A 23,059-nucleotide genomic window follows, 5' to 3' on the forward strand; every position below is an offset into this window, starting at 1 on the left:
ATTCGCGAAAATATCTGTACGCGAAAATTTCAGCTCGTACAGTATGCTATGAAGTATGATGTCAATTTCAAAGCATTGCATGTGTACAGCTTTTGTATGCATCTCCTCACTTCCCTTGCTGACTTCCTGAATTTGTGTCAACTCTCCATTTTTGTCAATGTCCTTAATGCAGCATGCCCCGCTCAATTTTAACTCACATCAAGACAATGCTCACTTCTTGTGGATTTACAATGTCCCATTCATCGAAGTTTAAACAGTTCAAATATACAGTCAAGATAAGTTGTCAACACAATGTCGACCTGCACAAATGCATACATGACACTATCTTAATGATCCTTAGATACAAACAAGATCTCAATGATGAACTGTGAATGTGTTTTGAGAGTGATTACCCCATAGTTTTCACACATCTATCGCACATGAAAATCATTTGAAGAATGGCACATTATTCTCATTTAAGGAGAGGTTCCATCTTCAAAAAAGGTAAAGACAAAACTGTGAAAGACAGTAGAAATAACGACTACAGTTGTACAGCATGTCGCTGTACCTTTTTCTGTATATAAACATATTCCCAACCTGCTCTTGCCCATCAATGCTTTCTGTTCCCTGGGATTACGCTTTATTTTTCCCTCCTACGCCTAACCTACTGCCTACATTTCATTAACCTGACACTGCCAAATCATACTGATTTAAACAGGGCAGCTGACCTCTGAAAGTTATGTACACAAATTAAACACATTGAAAAGATATAGGCAGATTGTGGGGAAATAGAATTCTGAAGAAAAAAAAATATGAGCAAATTCCACATTTTATTTTTAATAAATAAGTTTCACCAAAAAAAAAAAATTCATCTCAAAAATATATACTTCATATTATTGGACAAAAAAAACATACGTGGAATATGTTATATATTAATGTGCAATCATTCTGAAGGAAAAACAATGTAAATGAAGAAATACCATAAAACAATATTTATAACAAAGGCATTTATAGTAAATCAAGTCTTGAGAAAAATAAATGTACATATTGTAATTTCAAAACCATATTTTCATATTTTAGCCAACAAAAAAACATGCATACACAGTGTACAGTATATGATAAAGACATACCATTTGATAGAGCTTATATTTATACCAAGATTGAAATCAAATCTACCTCACAGGTAAAAATAATGTAAAACCTAACGAACACATACGTAAGTGCTGACTGACTATCTAATGTTACAACAGAGTAAGTCCTCTCAGCTAGCAGGAAATAGTGAGCAGATACTCATAAAATCCCCAATTCAGTTTGGCTTCTTGCACACTCGATTCACACACTACGGTTGAGCAGGAATCATATTCTGCACTACAAGCACAACATTCATCACGTACTAGGAATGACCTTTAAATATTCCAAATCATAAACAATGTCTGCAGTCTTGGACAAATAAAAAATCCAACCCACTGCATCCATAGTGCTGTTGATATCAACTGCAATATAAAAGAAATACTAAATGCTGAGGTCCTCATAAGAAAACATCTCTGGAAAGAAGAAGAAGAAAAGATCAAGGTACTGGCATCAATCAATCCGCTTTGCGGAAACTGTATGAGCCCGGAAACTGGCCTGAGGATCATCAATTATTCAAATGCAATATCTCAATTCCCTGCATGATGGCAGACAAAGAAGAAAAAAGCCTAACCCATTAGACTCACAGGACAATGTAATTCTGCAGAATCTTGGCACGCATGCCATTGTGGAAAAGTTATTTCTCCAACAGGGCTGAATTCCCTCAACAACTGAGAAATGACAAAATGAAACAGTTGTTTCTTCATACACTGGCTGAGAGATCCAAACAAGGCTGACTACACTCTTTGGCCCGAATTCATGAAGGTGGTTTGAATTTAAACCACGATTTATGCAAATTTCTTCTGCGCAAACACGATTGACAGATTGCGCATGCCAAAAAACGTCCAGTAACAAACATGCATTGATACGCGCGTGTCAAAGAAGTATGTGTATGTCATGCTTATTTTAGACCATGGTCTAAATTTATACCTTATGGTGGTCGTAAGTTCAAACCACCTTCGTGATTCGGGCCATTATGCTTTTAATTGTTGTACTGTAAAAGTGGAAATTTTTGCTCATTTCCTGCGACCAGAAACTAGCGTGAAAATGAAAACACACAAATATTTTTGCTTGTTATATGTACCTCTACGTAATTTTTTATTCCATGGCATCAACTAGAAATGTCGCTTTGGCGACTGGTATGCCTCCGCCATAATGCATGATTTTCCCAATAGTTCTAGATAGTACATGTGGACACTGTGTGATTACATTTTCACAAAATTGGCAAAATATTGGAATGACAAGTTTGTCACAGATGTGTTGAATGTTCACCTTCCTTGACGTAGGTTTAATTGGATGAATAGGAGAGCATGTATCTAGGGATTTTAAAGGACTTTAACTTGACTTTGACCCATTCATTCATTTAGGCATTGAGTAATTTTCAAGGTACAGGTGTGGAGAAAAAGTGCAATTTCTGAATTGAATAGTAAATTGTTACCATTTTCATCTGGCCCTTGACCCTAAAATTCATAAGATAATTACTTTCAGGTAGAACATGCATAATATGTACTAAGTTTCAAGGTAACTTTGAGCCACTTCCGAGATATGGAGGAAAAAGTTAGTTCAGCACTTTCACTTGATCTTTGACCTTTTGACCTTTGAGGCAAAAAGAGAAAAAAAAAAAACTTTCCAGAGAATTTCTATTAGGTTACACACGCATACACAAAGTGTAAAAAAATAACCCTGCTGGCATTGCATAAATATGAGGGTAATAGTAACATTTTGAAGTCTTGCACTTGACCTTTGACCCCTGACCTTTGACCCCATGAACCCTACATTCTCTAGATAATCACTTCCAGTCAGTACATGTATATACTATGTTCCATGAAGATACCTTGAACAATTTTCCAAGGTACGGAGAAAAAAAAAAGAAGTTTTGATATTTTTACTTGACCTTTTGACCTTTGACCTCATGACCCAAACTGTCACCAGAGAATCTTAATTGGGTAATACATGTATACACTAAGTTTCAAGAAAATCTCTTTAGGCATTCAATAGATATGGTGGAAATAGTGAAATTTTATGTATTTGACCCTGAACTTTTGACCTTTGACCTTTGACCTCATGACCCAAACTTTCACCAGAGAATCTTAATTAGGTAAAACATGTATACACTAAGTTTCAAGAAAATATCTTCAGGCATTCAATAGATATGGTGGAAATAGTGAAATTTTATGTATTTGACCTTGACCTTTTGACCTTTGACCTTGAGCATGTGCACCCAAAAGTTGATAGGCACAACTTCACCCCCTTATACACATACATGCCAAGTTTCATTAGGATACCTCAACAGGTTTCGATAGTTACCTTGTCCACAAAATTCATTACGGACGGACGGAAGGACGGACGGACGGACGGACGGACGGACGGAAGGACGGACGGAAGGACGGACGGACGGACGGACGGACAACCCGAAAACATAATGCCTCCGGCACCACTTCGTGGCGGAGGCATAAAAACACACAAAATTCATCTTACTCCGCAGAGCGCAAAAAAAAAAAAAAATCACTTGCGCGAAAAACATTCCCTCCCTTTTTTCACTATACCTAATAAGCCAATTTGGTTTCATCTCCTCCTTCCCAATACAAGCTACCTGTGTCTTCTCATTATTGACAGTCTCACCAACAATTATCTTACCTCTGACACTCAACCAAATTGATTTATTTTGAACTAGAAAAGCACTTGGAGAGCGCAGACCTCCGCCAAGGAGCTCATTTCCACCCATACACGCATGCTGAAAATCATCCAATTTCCCTATATCCACATTCATACATGTATACAAAAATAGCGGCATGACGATCATGATCCAAATCTCGAGATTTGTATTTAAGTGTGAATCTCAATAATGATAAAGAAGCCTTGTTTTTACCTCATCAGCTTCCTGCATGCTGTGCGGCACCTCGAGCCGAGCACACACTTTATTGCACAAATATGCAAACCTCAAGTATGTGCAGTTCATTGACTCTATTTCCTGAACAACAAAAAAAAAAAATCCTTCAACAATTCATAAAAGTTCCTGGATCACTAAAAAAATTTAATCATCTGCTCCTTGTGTCATTATCAACTTTTCCTGCAAGTTTCAATCAAATCCCTGAACAACTTTCTGAGATATTTTGCAAACAGACAAACAAACAAACAAACCAATCAATGCTGTCAAAACCATAACCTCCTTAGCAGAATATATTGCGAACAGTAATTGTTGCTAGGTCAGGCAAGCCTATGGGGCCAGCTTTCTGAGGGTTGTCATGGGTAACATTCAAATGTCAGAATCAGGGAGGTTCCAGAAAGCTCTCAGGGTGATATAGGCCGCGTTCATGCGAATTTCGTAGCCAGAATCACAAACATGAATCATGATTCAAAAACGGCGTTTCAAATCACGGTCTCAGCGCAAGAGCGTTCATGCGGGCTTTCGCAACGCTGATTCTGGCTCAGCTCATCCTTTGCCATTGCGCAGCGCACTGCGCAGTTTGACCTTGTCTCTGCAACTTGAGCCAGACCTCCTTATTCCAACTGTACAGGCCTTTACGTTTTTATTTCGGTGAATACTTTCCGATAAGCTGTGGCATTCAGGCTCTGCCCACAGATCGAGGAACAGATCGAGGAATAATCCTAATTCTTTGTCTCTCCAACTGTTTCCCTTGGTAGACACAGCGCTGCAACCATTACTTTTATCAACTTAATCGGAGAGTAATTACATGTATTATTATATTAAACAGTTAACGTTAGATCTAGATACGAGCATAGAATCGGTGTATGGCGTTGATGTAAACAAACAAGTGCAAGTATGGTACCAAAACACACGATTCATAAGACGTACACAAGTGCGCGAACAGAACTAGAAGCTGTGGGATACCCCATGAGACACGCATGCGCACAGCGCACAATGACGTCATAGAATCATGATTGAAATCACGGTTGCGTTCATGCGGTTTCTGCGATCGTGATTCTGGCAGAATCATGATTCAAAACGCCCTTTTTTCCGCGTTTCAGATCGGCGTTTTGAAACGCGTCTAAATGGAAAAATCGCATGAACGCAACGCAACTAAACACATTTAGCGACTAAACGTGTTTAGAAACGCAATTCTAGTTTCGCATGAACGCAGCCATAGACACGCATCTCCATGGGCAAAAACCACTTCCCTATTCTTGGAGGCTCTCATATTCCTTCTCTGTCCAAGTGTGGAGAAAGATAAAGGAATTGCATAGTTTCGGATGAGATGAGACTTCAGCTTCCTCATGTTTTTTGCAGATCATTTTATGAGATAATGAGAAACCTCTTATGAAATATGAAAGAGCATATAATTGCCAGGGGAATTCAAAGCTTACAAAACAATATTTGATAAAAATTGGTTTTGAAATGGCTGAGATATCCAAAGTGAGTGATTCTAACAGAAGGTGGGATTAACCCTTTATTACGATCGCTTTGTTTTACTTTGTGTTTGGATATCTCAGCCATTCCAAAACCGATTTTCATCATATAAACTTTTAATTCCTCTTAGAATGGTATGCTCTGTATCATTTCATAAACTGTGGTTTTTTGGTATCTCGCAGAATTTAAAGAATCCAATCCTCATCTCCACCACTACTATACTATCCCTTTAACTTCAAATTCAGGGAGATTCCTGCAGAATCAGGGGGACTTGGCAGGACTGTATTTGTTGTGGAAATATGCATGAAGTTTGAATGGCATGAAGTTTGAAATATGCATGAAGTTTAAATGCACTTGCAAAGGGTTTTGAAGAACTTTGACAGCTAGCAAACATGAAACACTGCCTTCTATCATGTACTACTGTATGTACACGCTGTATGCAGAGTCTTGGAAGATTGCAACATTGTACCAGATGATGTTACAAGGCCACCTGTACATTGTAAATATGCTGTCTGTTGTGTATGTTGCTACGCTGCTACATGTACACGAACTGGGAGTAATACACTACTTTGTATGTATGCACTTTGACAAAACACTGAACTGGTATGCTAATTTGTCCCTTGTTCGCATGCCACAGATGTTAATTATGCACCGGTGGATGTTAATACATGCATTAGGGAGCCTTACGGCGGCATCCCCTGATCCAAGGTCTGGTGTATTTTATCCACACTACTAAGGGGAAAGGAGAGGGGATCCTGCGCAGCACGATCCTCCAGGTTTCACCCATGGATGCGAGCTGGTAATTATTGCCACTACTCAATGGGAGGCATCTTCAATTTGATTCTCATTACTAGCCGGGGGAAGAGGGAATGCAAGAAAGAGTGGCAAGGGGGTGGGGTGGGGCGGGTGGGGTGGGGTGGGGGATGAGAGATGGGAGATGGGGGGGGGGGGAATATTTTGTGACTCTGAGTGTTGAGATGATTACACCGTCTCCTTGCTAGCGAATAATGATGACCATGATGTGTAGACGGCTTTCTACACATTTACATGATGTTCACTTCAAGGCTCCAGCCACCTCAATTCATTATTCCCTTATCTGCACCGTGGCAACGATGCCTTGCGCACTGCCCCAACTTATTAGCGCCTGCCTGTTGTTGTTGTGGATACTGTAGTATACGACACACTGCATTTCTGAAAGTTCGTGAGAGCAATATACATGAATGCTTCCAGAGATGCACTTATAAGATGTAAGTGGCTAATTGTACACCACAAAAATTATGTACAACCCTGCCTAAGTATGAGTATTATGCAAGCACACTTATAAAGCATCAAAACTATGCATTTTGTACAGCAGAGATCTATGTGATTCTTGAATGAATGTCAGATTTTCCTGCCATTTCCCATTATATAATCATGACATGTAGCTTTCACCTTCAGAATGTGGCATGCACTGTACGGTTGGCTAGATGAGACGCTTGATGAGATTTAAGGGACATGCTCATTTTAATATACACTTTGTATGTGCGGATTGCGTGAATGCAGCAATATTAGTCACACACATCAGTGAAAGTTTGAGGAAAACCGGACAATCTGTTCCAAAGTTATGAATTTTTAAAGTTTCAGCACAGTCACTGCTGGATGAGAAGACTGCCTTTTATAATGTCACAAGCATACAGTAGAATATTGAATAGGAATATATGTAAAGAGAATTCCATCAATTTTCCTTTCTTGAAAAAAAAAAAGTATGCATTCCCTCGACCTGTTGTATCTTAAATGTTATATTATTCCCCCTGCTTTTTGAAAGAGGCAAGTCAAGTTCACTGTACTCTTTTATTTTGTGAGAAAAGTGAAAATATGCTGAATTTTCTTTAATTTCTTTATGTCATAGTACGCTTGTGACATCAAAATCTGTAGATCTTAGTCTTCTCATCCAGCAATGGTGGTAATGAAACTTAAAAAAATTTACAAGTGTCACAAATGTACACTATTAGTTATGTACATGTATGATGTTGTGACTGTATGCATGGTTGTTTTAATGTGTATGTACACAGGTTGACCAGATTAATGGAGAACATTCTATCTGGTATAGATTATAGTACATACAGGCTGACCAGATCAGTGGAGAATTTCCTAGGTGGTATACAATGTAACTACAGTACATGCATGTGACAGGAAATACATTATAGCTCACTCAATCTAGAATGATTTCACCCATTCCAGAATGTTCTGGGAAGTGCTTACATATTTGGCTGAGCGAGGCACTGTCCCTGTAGCCCAATGTGATTGGTAGTTATTTTTGGCAATGATGTTATGCACATAGTTAGGCAGTGAGTCATCCAGGATTCCTGGAACTTGGACTTGCTAGTATGTTCAGGTATGTGGCCCCAGGTTGGAGAAAATTACAGAATGTACTAGAAAGGGGTGAATAGATATAAAAGCCAGAGAAATTCTGCAGTAGGCAGAGTACCCAGGGAGGTGTTACAGAGATGGAGTGGCAACTCTTCGTAATTCATGCCAACACATGTTTGGGTTCAAGGCGTTACAATGGGATGTCTAGCATTCCATTACGCTTTGAAGTCATGCTCGGCACCGCTCTAGTTGCAAGACGAAGTTCGGAGACGAGGAACGCATTTCACCTTTCGTTGAATTACAAGCTTTATTTCACCGCAAATTTTAAATGAAATATTGTACGAGCTGAAATTTTCGCGTACAGATATTTTCGCGAATTGGTCCTTCGAGGACATTTTCGCGTGTTGTTAATTTCGCGGTTGCAAGGGTCTAACTGAACTTACTTATTTGCGCGTTGTTATTTTCGCGTGTTGTTATTTTCGCGATTCAAAGGCGATTCGCGAAATTCGCGAAAATAAAACCACTGCGAAAATTTCAGCTCGTACAGTACTCGAATTGATTTAGAATAGTTTAGGAAAGAATTCAATATTATTAACATGTATTTCTAGTTTCTTCGTAATTCGCAAATCGAAAGGAAATGAAAATTAGGCCCTCTTAAAAACCTAATTTTTTCTATAATGCGCACATTTCCGCATGTTAATTTTCTATCTGTTATATAAGGGATATTTTGATCTTTCAAATAAAGTACTCCGTTAAAGCGTGTTCCAGCGTGTTTTTAAACTATTTGCTGTTAATATTGAGTTTTACACTGCATTTTGATTCGCTGCTCCAATGCAAGGTACACAAATTCATTGCTGCCATCACATTGAATGAGAGAGCGAATTGCAGTAGGAGCAAATATTTCTAGATGTGAGAACGCTACTCCCAATTATTGATGCTCTCTTTTGTCAAAGCACATGGGTAACACCTGTAGTTGAACGCATAACTTCTCGGCGGTGCCGCGCATGACTTCAAAGGAGAGCTTTAGTTGCCTCTCCTTCTCTAGCACCTCCCTGGAGTACCCAACACCTCTGCTCTGAGAGTTATGTCACTTCTGGCTCTGAAGCGACTTGTTATAGTCAGTCCTGTGTTACCTGCTGACCTGTTATGTTTGTGGAGATAAGGCCTGGGAGACATTTTGCCTGCAGAGAATTAATTTGCCTACGTTGGAGATAGACTCCATATTTTAATGTAAACGGACATTGCTACGGCAAAGCTGTGACGGGCTGGATTCCTAGCTGGACAATATAAAGTGAATCATCATTCAACGCATCGACTGGACGTGGTCGTCATAACGGTGGATTCTGCACATTTCGCCGTGGACGTACATATCCTGGATCTTTACCCCGGATTAATACCGAGGATTATCGCAACCTGCACCTCTGGATTTACGTCGGAGGTATCATTCATCGGTGCATCACGGATCATTCATCTGTGCATCGAACATCTTATCTGGACACTACCAGGGAACCGTAGGGACTCTTGTGATTTAACCTTTGGATGTAACACATGTAAGTGATTCCATTACTGATTTATAATTGTTTCTATTGATCATTATTGTACTGATGTGAAAACTGAATACGAGTCTGTACCCACAATATCACTGTTAATAAACCGCCTGAACATTAGTTGATTGTTTCTTTTGTGGCATCATTCTCAGAGTGATTTTGGTTGTAACAAAATGGTATGAATGGATTGTCCGATTTTCTTCGAACCTCCACTGATGTGTTCTACTAATATTGCCGCATTTTCTCAATCCTTATGTAAGTACAGGTAGATCTGCACACCACACCAATTCATGTACACTGGCAATTATAAGTCAGCAGCAATGCCAGCATCTATATTTCCTCATCTGGCAGGCTCTGGATTCCTGATGTTTTGCCAGACAAATATGCAGACATGAACACTTCTCTGCAGACTACAGTCACTGTCTGGGCCAAAAATACACCAGACCTCCTTGAATACGACGCATTTATAATTAGATCACCACACAATGACAACAATGGGACACTGTCGTCAACAGCACTCTCATTATTTCTGACCTTGCCAGGGAATGGTGCTCTCTAAAATAAAAGGTTCAGTTAATGTCTGCCTTTGCAGCAATAGGGGTTGACAGACCACCATCCCACAATGGTCAATTAAAGAAAAAAAAAATCCTCAGGACCTGATTGCCGAATTGCCCTACATCAACAATAAAGCACTGATTATCTAGTAGCAGCCATGATAAAATATCATAGGCATACATACTTGGGTTGGACTCAAACCAATGATCTCCTATGAGAAGGGCACCGTTAACTAAATTAGGTACCAAGCTTTCGCCGACATAATCCCTCATAAGTCGAATTTTCTCTACGTCAAAACTATCTCTTCAGTCCAAATAGATTTGACTTTATAGGCAAGGTTGACTGTATGTTAAAGGGTGTGTACAATTCTGGTCGAGGTGAGGATATAGCTTTTCAACGTTTTGCAAGATATTCAGAAACCACTCTATGAGATGTCAAAGAGCATGCAGTTCTAAGGGGTATCAAAAGTTTATTCAATGAAAATTGGTTTTGAAATGGCTGAGATATCCAAAAACAAGGTGAAACAAAGAGATCCTAATAAAGTTGTGGCATGTCGCCTTTTATTATTAGCACTTTTTTGGATATCTCAGCCATTTGAAAACCAATTTTCATCAAATAAACGTTGAATCCTTCTTAAAATTACATGCTTTTTCATATTTCATAAGAGGCTTTTCATTATCTCACTTAGGAATGTTCAAAACATGAATCCCCACCTCAACCAGTACTGTACAGTCCCTTTAAGTCTAGCCATGATCCATGTGAATAAATTAACCTAACACCCCATTTTACACTGTACACTCTAGACATCACAGAAAGTAATCCACATTTCTCTGTGTCATGAAGAGCGTGTCATTTTTTTAAATAGCATACTTGTTAAATCACAGACATAATTATCCATATAATGTTGGGGTAATAATGCTTAAATTATGTCTGCATGATGTACACGTACACACATACATGGTATACCTACTATGCAGTGTAGACTATACTAAGAATTGATCTTTTGCACTATTATTAATAAGACATAAATGAACACATCTAATTTCTTCAATATGTAAAAAAGCTTTTTGTAAAAAAGTTATTTGTTTACTTCTCAAACAATAAGGTCATATCTGTATGTTCCTCGATTTGTTCTTTGTTTGCATTGAGCATTATGCAGAGTGGATTTACAATGTAGCATTATATCACAAGTCACATTAACTTGTACTCATTACTAGTAAGAGTTTATGAATGGATATTACAAATTAAAATGGCTCCCATGACTCTGTACAGAAAGATAAAAGTAACCTAAGGCTACGGTCACAACCCCCCAAATCAGCCTGCTCGGCGACCGGTCGACGAGTTTTTAGCCAATTTCGGTCGGACAACGACCGGTGATCAACAAGTGACTGACCAGGAACTACTGATTTTTAGGGCATCAGTCGGTTGCCGCTGAAGTTATAACGTAAAGTTAAAATTTCAGCGGCGACCCACCAGTTTTCACTCGCTGCCAAAAATACGCTTGGCGTCAGAGCGGCAACCGTCCAGGCACTGGCCTAATCAAGAGGTCGCTGCAGAGTGATTTAGGGAACAAAAATGATAGAGACAAAAATGACAAAAGCACAGAAGAAAACCAAGGGAATAGATCAAGCGGTCGCCGTCGAGCGATTTAGGGACAAAGAATCACAAAGATAAAAATGACAGAAGCACTCAACAACCAGGGACTAAATGGGTAAGAGAAGCCAGGGCAATGCGGAAGAAGCAGCGGGAGTCATAGAGGCAAGGAAACCCCACCAACATCTCAGCATCTCAACATCTCGGCAACCAACATGAGGGACATGGAAGACAGAGACAACCCCTTTGGGGCAAAAGAGATGAAAGCTAAAAGTTAGTGTCGATATGTAGACTTAGTATTGGTTTGGTTATCTTATCATTTATTAGTGGCCTATTGAATGAAGTACATGTAGTAATGAATGACAAGAGATGGGGAAATGAAAATATGAAATTAAATAGGAATAGAAAAATACTGTAAATTACAGAAGCAAACAAAGATATTTTGGAAAATTCTAATCTATTCTAATCTTTGTTCCATCTTGTGTTTTCCTCCCTTTTTTCTTTTTCTTTGATTTCCTAATTTCTACATATCTGTGGTTTCACATAGCTGAGGTTTGGTAGTTTTATCTTAATTGCAACTGATTAATTAATCAATTAATCAATTATCACATCACAAATCACATAGGTATATTAATAAACCCAGGTAGCTTGTGAGAAATTTCCGGCACAGACCAGCGGGCGGCCGCCGGTACGCCTACGTGACATTGGTGGATGACCTATCGATCACCCGTCGGTCGCTGAGCGATTTTGTAAAAATCGGCCGGTGGCTGGTGGGAGATCGTCCTGTTGCCAATGGGGCATTGCTCAGTGACTGCTCAGTTTCTGCGCGGAGAAATCCCCACATTTCGCAAATTTTTAACCTAAAATCGGCTGGTGACTGACGGAAAATCGACAGGGCATCGCTCGGGCATATATAGCCTGCTCGACATCTCCAAAAACTGCAGCGGCGAACGAGCAGGCTACAAATCGGTCGGTTGGTCGCCAATCTGAGTTGTGACCGTAGCCTTACAAAAGCCACTATTTTCAAGGAGTGGGCTTCCCATGCACAGATTTGACTGTACATATAGTATGACTGTGCCATTAGGTCTAGGATATGAACATTATGAATGCAAATAAGTCAGCTTGCCATTAGATCAAGGGAACCATTGATTTCTACTCTGGTTACGCATGGTAATGAGGGTCTAGTGCTTGGCAATTTTGTTAGGTACGAATTGCTGCAGGAAATACTGATGGCTAACATACACAGGAGCATAGTATACAATGTACTTAGTATGCAATAGGTGACTGATGAAAATTGTGTGATCTCAACCCAGGCTAGGAAACTGAGGTGTCCTTTTTGAATGGTGTCATCCTGTTTGTCTTGAATGCTGTGGGATTTGTGCGGATGTAATCATTATACCATCAAAATGCCTTTCAATATGTTGGCAAATACTGTTTACAAAATTATCATGTACTTGGTCTAGAGAAAACCTACCCTTGATAGTGATTTTAACATTGTGTGTGTGTGTGTGTGTGTGCCTGTTTGTGTGTGATACATTACCATGATTATTGTACAATAGTAGCCCTATCGCAACTTTATTCTACTATCAAATTTGTGGTTTTAATGCAACAATTACATACAATGAAAATACAAGCAAGGAGTAAGTTTATAATAAAATCTCAACCAAATTTGTACATTTTGTATGGGCCATTAACGACCGCCCCGTCACTGTACAGGCACGCTAACCTGAAAACATTAAACTGCACATTACTTGAATATGAGACCATTCTGAAGCAAATTATTTTCACACAACAATATATAATGTACTCTTAAATGAATCCAACAAGGATTGGAACAACCATCCCCCAGCATTCCCACTGATCAGTTACTAGCCATCCCCTTCAAAGGACAAGTTCACCTTCATAAACATAAGGATTGAGAGAATGCAGCAATATTAGTAGAACACATCAGTGAAAGTTTGAGGAAAATTGGACAATCGATGCAAAAGTTATGAATTCTAAAAATTTTTGTGTTGGAACCGCTGGATGAGGAGACTACTAAGGCTTGTGATGTCATATGAGTACAACAGTATAAAGAAAATGTAAAGAAAATTCAACATATTTTCACTTTTTTCGCATAATAAAAGAGCAATTGACTTGCCTCTTTCTAAAGGCAATGGGAATAATATTACCCATAACATATGTCAGTAACGAGTCAGGGGAATGTGTACTTTTTTCAAAAGATGAAATTTTGTGAAATTCTCTTTATATTTTCCTTATATTGTTGTATGCATGTGACATCATACACTGCAGTAGTCTTCTCATCCAGCGGTGACTGCACAAAAACTTCAAAAATTCATAACTTTTGAACGGATTGTCCGATTTTCCTCAAACTTTCAATGATGTGTTCTACTAATATTGCTACATTCTCTCAATCCTTAGGTTAATGAAGGTGAACTTGTCCTTTAAGGCCTGATTTCACGGAGCACACGAACGATTTGTGAAGGACGCAAATGGCCAAATCCAACATTTGTATTTTAGTCTACAAAAAGATCGCCAAATGAACGAGGAGGTTCGGAAGCGTCATCAATTGTTCACGGATGTCGTTTTTACTTCGGCGAGAATTTCAAAAAAATTTGAAATTTTTTACGAACCTTTTCCGCACACTTGGTCGTGATTTGCTCGTGATTTGTTCTCAAAAGTGTCTGCAAAGCCTCGTCATATGCCCACGATCTTTGCAAGACATGTGTGATGCTCGGTAAATCTTCATGAAATCCTGAACAGACCCGAAACTTTAGATAATGTCTCATGTATGTTTTGCGAAATCTGTTAAGTTTTTTCTGATCATTTTATGACGTACCGGTAACCATAAACTTTTCGCGTACCTTTTGAGACATTCTCACGAAGGTTTAGCATATGCTTGGGGGCAGTATAACCTCTTTAAAGCTGTACGTTTTCTACAAATCAAAATCGTAGCATACATCCACACATCAATCAATTATTGAAAACTATAGTAAAAAAATTAATAAATAAAGACCAGCGAAGAGGACGAAATGTTTGATATACAACAACAACAACAAAAAATCATAGAATACACTTAAAATAATGTGAAAGTATGCCAAAATTACATTGAAAACTACAGATTATGTGTGTGAGAAACTGCAAAAAACAAATGATTTACTAGTGGAGGTACAATTGTAGGTCCTCAGAAAAAACTGTAGGCACACACACAACAAAGAAATGAAAAAAAAAAAAAGACAGGAGAAATACAGGAAAGAGAAAAACTTCAACTCAAGACAGCTATCATCTCTCCTTGGAAACATTTCTCTCATGATTGGAAAAATTTCATCGTTCGCATTTCCGTCGCATGTTCTTAGTGTACGTAACACGCTGTACTTAAGCAATGGTACACATGACATTCACACATATGTCGCGAGAACTTCACACAAATTGCGCAAGAATGCTTTTCAGCTTCATTGTCGGAACACATTCGGAGAAAAAACTTTGCCGAATGTTGGATTTTGCCATTTGCGTCCTTCGCAAATTGTTCGCGTGCTCAGTGAAATCGGGCCTTTAAGCTAGTCAATGTAAGCCCCATAAAAAAGCAAAATACACAAAGAGGAAGCAAAGGAAATGCTTTTATCTTTGCATATCCATATCCTTGTAAAGTGTTATAAACACAAAAGTTACATTTATTCATATGAAAATTTAATCTGAAAAGAAAAAAGATTGGACAAAAGCTCTGAATTTTCACCAGGTATAAACTATCCTTACACACAGTAATTTATTTCCTCCCAACTGCAAGAAAATTTCAAGCTGTGAAAAAGGCTACTGGCTCTAATTCGCAAAAATTTCATTCCGTGAAAAACGATACCAGCTCTACTTGGCAAAGATTTCATGCCACAAAAATTTCTTGCTTTGCAGTAACACTTGTCATGGTATTGAAGATCATACACCATTTATCTGAAGGGAACTCAGTTACCACAATGAAAATGGAGCCAGTAAGGGCCTGGTCTGGGAGGGTTGCAGTATATATTCAAACAGATAGGAGACCAGTTTTTGAAACAATTCGAGGAGGATCCAAATTTTGGCTGCAGTATAAATGGGGTAGTATAACTTCACATTTTCTGAACCACATCTCTTGTCACCCTACAATACTTCACAGTAAATGAATTACTGTTAAAACAAGGAATGTTCACATGCATTTTTAATTTCATTAATTTCACAAGAGCCAAGATTCGTGAAATTAAAATGCAAGCAAAAGCTCCTGTCTACACTACATGCATTGAATGCCAGAGGCACTTCACAAAAATTTCATGCCGTGAAAAAGGCTGGAAACCCCAATTCGCAACAATTTCATGTCGCTGAAAAATCATGTTTTACAGTATTTTAACACCTACTGTAGTAGGTAGAAAAATTTGTTTGCTTCCCCTTTGGCAACAAAGTAATCTTAATATGAAATGCATTTCATAGTCATGGGACTAGGACAATCAATTACAGGTGTCTATGGATGTAAATGTATCAAACAATTCAATGACACATAATAGCATACAAATTTTGCACAACAAAATACCATTTTAATACATTTTTTATTTCACGACTTGTTGACAGAGACAAATATACGGTATTCCACAGTGTGCTCTACTGAATTCTCATTGTGCACTTGTCACAAGTGGCTATAAACTTTGATATAGATTACAAATTATTACATGCATTGTTTACCACTGTACCAGCATATCTCTTAAAGACAGTTATTTGTCTGTAACTGACAGTACTGCCTTGTATCATGCAGTAATCAAAATTCCAGAAGGGCCGAGTTACATAATTTAAACACAAAGCAGTGTGAAAAAGTTTGCATGGCCATAGTGGCAACTGCAATACAATTACCTACCCTGCATGCATCACACAATGTTTTATCTTATGCAATACATTGGCTACCACATCTCATAACTTGCATGAACATTATGCAAGCTTTGATCTGAATATAATACAGTACTCCTTTTTAACTGCGTTTATATTTAATGTTTTGTTTTTTAGTCACCAAAATCGAGATGCGGCTCATATGGCGCTGTACATACATGTAGCCTTATCACAGGTGAATACGGTATGCTGTGGCTTAACTATACACAACCCAGTCGCTGTATAAATAGCGACAGGGCTGTACCGTAGCGGTCCACAACACAGAGCAAGCTCAGCGCAAACTTTACGATCGCGTTGAGTTTTGATATCATTTTTTTGTCACCTCAAACTCATTAAATGTAATCTTCATTAATGACACTACATAGCTATGTTAAATCGCTAATGACATACACATTTCACAACTTACTGAAAATGAAGATTATATCAGAGCTGCAAACTTTTGTAAAAGCCTTTCAGTACTATGATGGCTGAAAATCAGTAATTTGCACCTTTTTTTGAGTGAAAATCAGTAATCCTTAACAGTGTTATAGAATTTATCACAGACAATGATTTCTAAAATCAGTAATTTGCTTGTAACCTTCAGTATTCTTGTCCAATTTCAGTAGAAATTACTGAAAATCAGTACTAGTTGGCAGCTCTGTTATATGCAGCATGTGCGAGCGGTACATTTGATAATCAGGAGTTTTTGCGATCTGAATGCACTTTTAAAGGTCACGCTGTCGACCGTGCTGCTACCAAAGAGCGCATGCCTGCAGTAGATAGCTGCACTTCCAGCCACGCATGCGCGCGCATAATTTGCAGAGTGGTCTACGCGCCATTTTGAATTCTGCAACGATGAACCCTGACAGTCGGGGATTGCGCTGTAGAAAGTGCTTTTTCTTTTTTTTGTTCCATGGACTTATCACGAGGGCTCTCTGTGGACTTATGTACCTTCTGTAATATACTGTATACGCTATATATTTCGCGTGGGTTTTATTTTCGCGAATTTCGTGAGTCAGGAGCTATTCGCGAAATTAACAACACGCGACAATATTACCTTCCAAAATGAATCCCTTGCCTTGATGATACGAACATTTCAGTACTACCATGTCACGGTTTACCGAACAGACCATACTGGCTAAGCTTGTTTACGTACATGTACATGTCCACGTCTAACCGCAGCAGCGAGTGCCCCGCGCCGGGGTTAGTCCACGTCTAACTACTAGTATACACATCCCAGTCGCTGTAAGTAGCATTCGCACAGCACAGCGTATTAACAGCGTCTGGGGGTGGTTGGGCTAGTCCAAGTCTACTTACGAATACTGTAGAGCCAATCCATTATCGCAACCCCTCGTACCACTTGTCAGAAATCTAGTGCGATGGACTTAACCACTTCAAAAATGCTGAATTCTAACTTACTAGTTCGTAGAGTTTGGTACGTTTATTTCATGCAGTGTATAACTAGTATCATTCTTATTTGCTAGTAAGTTGAAAATTCACACTTTCTTTGCCACTTCATATTTTCTCTAGTCCTCCAATCGCGAATTTAACCACTCGCGAAAATGTGTGACAGCAGCAATTCGCGAAAATTATAGCGTTTACAGTAAACATGCACTTTACGTGAATAACGTATTTAATTTCTGTAAGTAACGTATAAATTGAACAGTTTTGTAGTTGTGTTGTGGTTCCCCGATGTGATGGCGAGGCCCCGTCTGTCTGCCGCCGTGCTTCACACGGCGTTTGGTCGGGCTACCTGTGGCTGTGAATATTTGTGGCCAACATGACCCCTGCTCCTTTCCCTCGACTCAGCATAAAAGTAACTTGCATGTTTCTGTGATATCAATGTGACTAACAAAAGACATGGAGAGGGAACATGCAAGTTATGCTTGGTCGAAGGGGGGGGGGTTGCATTCCAATGTCTTTTGTTAATCATATTAGTTCTTAAGCAATGATTGGCAGATGAGGTCACAACAGGAATAATGGTTTGGAAGGAATTTTTTGTAGGCGTATCTAAGTCATCTGAAGAAAAATAAAAGATTATTTAAAAATATATGGGATGTTTCTAGATATTCATTTCACCACAAAAGTGATGTTGAGGTTATCATGAATCAACACAAATCAACATGCATTTGTATGTCATAGAACCTTTAATTTAAATTTAATTTAAAAATCAAATGCCAGTCCCCCATTGATAGTAGAGTAAAATATCCCGTTTGCGGCAGTTTAAGCATTGTTAAGATTTTTTCCAACTTGTAAACAAATCAGGCAAATTATTTTCAACCATTTCATATATCATAGACAAGATTATTAATTAACGCAACTGTTTTCATAAAAGAAATTTACCAATGACCAACGCAGTTTTCATGATTTACCAGGGCAAAACCCGGCACAATTTTCGCCGATAAGGGCGATATGCGACGTAGTATTTCTGCTTGCGGCACGATGTACAATCCCTATGCATTATGCGCGTGCTCCGCGATCTGTAGCTGAACGCCTTCACATGTCTCGCGAACATTGCGTAAGCGCCAATTCCCATTGCGAAAGCACGTGAAAATAGCGGGCGCACATGCATTAGCCGCAAACAAGATCGCAAATCTTGCGGTGTTGTTGATCCGATGTCTTTCTCGTGTTTTTCTCATTTTTTTCGATGGTAACATCCACTTTCCGAAAAAAAATGGCGGCCCACATCGGCTCGCGAAAGTTCTATTTTACGTGAGGATATGTTTTCAAAATCCATGAACATCGAGAAAATGACAAAAAATCCAGTTTCTTGGACCATTGTTTCTTAACTGTTATGTTAAGAAGTACCGAAAATTTCATTTTGGATGCGATATGTTGTCATTTAGGTGAGAAAATTTCACTTTCTTCAGAGATCGTGCCCATTTTAATGGTTGGTTTTTGTTGATTGCTAGTGTGTTAGTATATATATGTGTAGTGTGCATACTCAGTGCAGTGCTGTGTTTAGCGGTATATTACCGTGTATGCTATACCTGCCGCGAACGGCTGCAAGGCCGCATACTGCCGTAGTTACTCTAGGCAAGTTTGCTTTTGAAGTGTGATTCCTTTTGGGGAAAGGACTTGCATTTGATTTTCAACACAAATATCGAACGCAATTTTGAAAATGGAATGCAATATTGCCTTTCATTCTGGTTGAATGCAAAGTTGGCACAGTGTGATGAGTAGCAAGTGAATCCTGAGCTGGTACAGCTGCTTAAAAGATTCTGCATGCACTCCACCAGGTTTAGACCTCATTGAGTCATTGCAATAATTTCATTATTTTTGGCAAAACTTGCATCATGATCATTTATACCTCATAATGACACACGTGAGAATATAACATTGTAGAAAACATCTAACCCAGTCCCAAATCAATATGAATAAGGCTCAACTGTTAGTATTAGGCGTTAAGCTTAACGAGTGTTAAGAGTAGAACTTTTCTCGAGTCATCGACGTCAAAACTGTGTCGTGTGTGGGTGGCCCTACACTGCAGCTGTACAACTTAGTTATTATAGGACCTACATTCTTATCAGTTACTACATAGGCCCTAATTAGCTACCCTCATAGGAAAATAAATCTACACTTAAACTTGTCTAGAGGACTGTCACTGAATCCAGATATATATCAAATGTCATGCGTGATGCTTGCTTTTTAGGATATTTGTTTGGAATCCGGAATAAAAAGAGAGAAAACTGTCCTTGAATATGTCTAAAAATATGTATACTAAAATTCTGTCCCATGAAAATTCGATATCGCGATAACGGCTTGCTATCGCTAGGCAAAGGCTACTACGCGTCCGCTACGCGCTCTGAAATACAAATCTTCTGCTACTTGCAGCTCGGTCGCTAGCCTCGCGAGATTGCGAGCCGCAGGATGTGTCGCGTCCGGTTCGTGTCGCCACTGCTTTCGCCGCCCTGAACTCCGGGGGCCACGGCCCACCACCATAGGGCCGTAAATTGCGTGAGCCGCCGAATTCTCCGTCCTTTGCAAGTTTACCGTGCCACTATTAACTAGCACATATTGACAGTGAATGGACAAGAATAACGCGGCCATCTGCATTTTTATCATGATTTATTGTAAGGAAACGACAATATTAAACTGCTTTGGACATCGACACACACAAAATTCTGCCAACGAAAGTACTCTTGCCATCATCGCATCATATTCATACTGTACCTCCATTCACGCAACACGTTATCATACTATACAGTATAAATCCATAGACGCGCGCTCGGTTCCTTCCCGCGAGCGCGAACGAAGACTGCTCACTGCCCAATATCGTGTGAAAATCGTTCCTGCAAGCCCTACTTTGTGTACTCATTGCATCTATGAGCTACTCTGAGCTACCATGCCGTGGTAAAAGAAAAATCGTACAAGCATTCAAGATTGTTAAAAAACTCTAAAACTTCAATAATTTGGACCAACACATTGCTTAAATGCATTTTTTCACGGAAAACTCGCATGTGATCGATTCAAATGTAAAAACTAGCCTCAGATTTCACTGTTCATTCTATGACATATCGGTCGCATACCCTCACAAGATTGCTGTCTTTAGAAAGCAGCAATACTCGTACAGTAGCAGATCACCGTACATGAGTGTGAAAACCGATTCACACAAAGTAAAAAGAATATTCATACGCCCAACCTTCATAGAGCAACACGCCGATAGCAAAACGATCGCACAGAATCGGGGACGATTTACGGCATTGACTTTTGTGACACATCTGCGACAGCGCCATCTAGTGACTATGAGAGCGGCTACCCTAGTACAACTAGTAATACGGTAAAGTATAAAATTAAAGTTACAACCCACCCACAGATGTAGATAATACTAATAGCCTGCGGCCCTGGTACCTGGATTGCCAATCAATATTTCCTCAAAATAGATCTAACCGTTAAAACACATTACTTTTTTTTTTTTAAGGTGTACAAAAACTATGTATGAACATCACACAAGGCTCAAGCGTCAAGGGCCCGTCTACTTATAATTTATATCACATCATTTCAGTCATTTTCAGACTTTACCACTCATCTCTCAGGCTTCGACAAGCCATTCCAGCGTCGTGTCCAGGTCTACACCAGACCATTTGGCCTGTACTTTCTGCTACCCTGGGCCTGGAGAATTTGAGAATCGGGGAACTTTAGACCTACATGTACACTCTAATATAATGAATCTAGCCAATTCGTTCATTGTCCCCATTGATGGCGGCTCTGAAACAAAAGGCCTACCGTCCGCAAACAGTTACACCACGCGCCGTATATCGCATGCCACATGCCACATTAACCCATATGTATGCCAAATACAAGTTGACCTGTGATGTGAGTGTGATAGGATTCTACGTACCGGCTGGGTACTCCACGTAGGTCAAGGAAATCGCCTTCCATTTGATAGTGTCGTAGTCATCATCCAAGGAGAGGCAATGATCTGCCATTATGAAGGCTATTTTTGCAGTTGTGGGCACCCTCTTGCTACAGGTCCCGGTCAGTCTGATGGGGAAAAAACGGGTCAGTTTTGCTAGACACTACAGATTCTTGTTCGCTGCCCAGCCCCCGGTCTTGTACAGTACGTAAACCAAAGATCGTACTAGCCTAGCGCTTGCACACCACTCATAACGTAGCGCGTTGATAACAGCCAGCTACATGTAGCTACGAGCTCGCTGTCGTCCGTGCAGGGATGGGATCGGAGTGCTATAGAATCTACAGCATGCAGACTGTATATGCATGATGATGCGTCGATGCCTGACGTTATGACGCGCTGTACAACTACATACACACAACAACACGGAGTGCGGCGCGGATTCTCGGCACTAGTCTTCGCAACAGTCGACCTGATATAAGTGGTTTACGTCTAGACACCCATAGTAAGCGGTTTGAAGCTGCGTTGCGTTGGTCACTTAAATTACTTCCTTTAGTGAAAAACAACAACGACGACGACAACGACAACTACAATATATCACCAACAACAAAGATTGAATAACACTGCAAGCAATCGGAATAAGTTTAGGGATAATAAAATTGCAGGTGAAGACAACAATTGCAAGATATCTTAGTATCAAAATGTTATTTTCCCCATCAAAGTGGATCTATTCAACTATAGCATCCTAACAAAAGGTAATAACTTTGTTAATACTATTATGATATTAGGCCAATATATATATATATATATATATATATATATATATATATATATATATATATATAAATATATATATATATAATGATACTTGTAGTCCTCGTGTTGGTACCAGTGTAGAAAAGATGAAGAAGTAGTGTGGTAATGCATTTTGACAGTCCAACAGTGCTATTCATTCAGACCAAATTTTCGACGATACATTCGTCTTCCTCAGGGTCGACAATGACAATTCTGAAAGTAAACAAGGTGACTCTATTCTCTATATGATAATACATATATATATATATATATATATATATATATATATATATATATATGTATATACACTATATATATTACACTATATATATATATACATATATATATATATATACACTATATATATTACACTATATATATATATATATATATATATATATATATATATATATATATAGACGATGAACCCTAGAGGAAGATCCGTGCAAGGGTCGAAAATTTGGTTTACAAATAAATGAAGTTGGATTCTAATGCATTATGTCAACTTGTTTG

At 39.0% G+C, this 23,059-nt stretch overlaps 1 protein-coding gene across 1 annotated transcript in view; it reads right to left on the reverse strand.

Moving 5' to 3' along the window:
* Positions 1 to 21,978, reverse strand: part of LOC140240849 (dolichyldiphosphatase 1-like) — a 36,564-nt gene extending 14,586 nt beyond the window's left edge. Inside the window, exon 1 of the mRNA XM_072320623.1 lies at positions 21,740 to 21,978. Coding sequence (XP_072176724.1) covers positions 21,740 to 21,827 — 88 coding nt within the window. The 5' untranslated portion in view covers positions 21,828 to 21,978. The remainder of the gene's footprint in view (positions 1 to 21,739) is intronic.
* Positions 21,979 to 23,059: the final 1,081 nt, after the last annotated feature.

This window comes from Diadema setosum, chromosome 17 (assembly GCF_964275005.1).
Source record: "Diadema setosum chromosome 17, eeDiaSeto1, whole genome shotgun sequence".
NCBI lineage: Eukaryota > Metazoa > Echinodermata > Echinoidea > Diadematoida > Diadematidae > Diadema > Diadema setosum.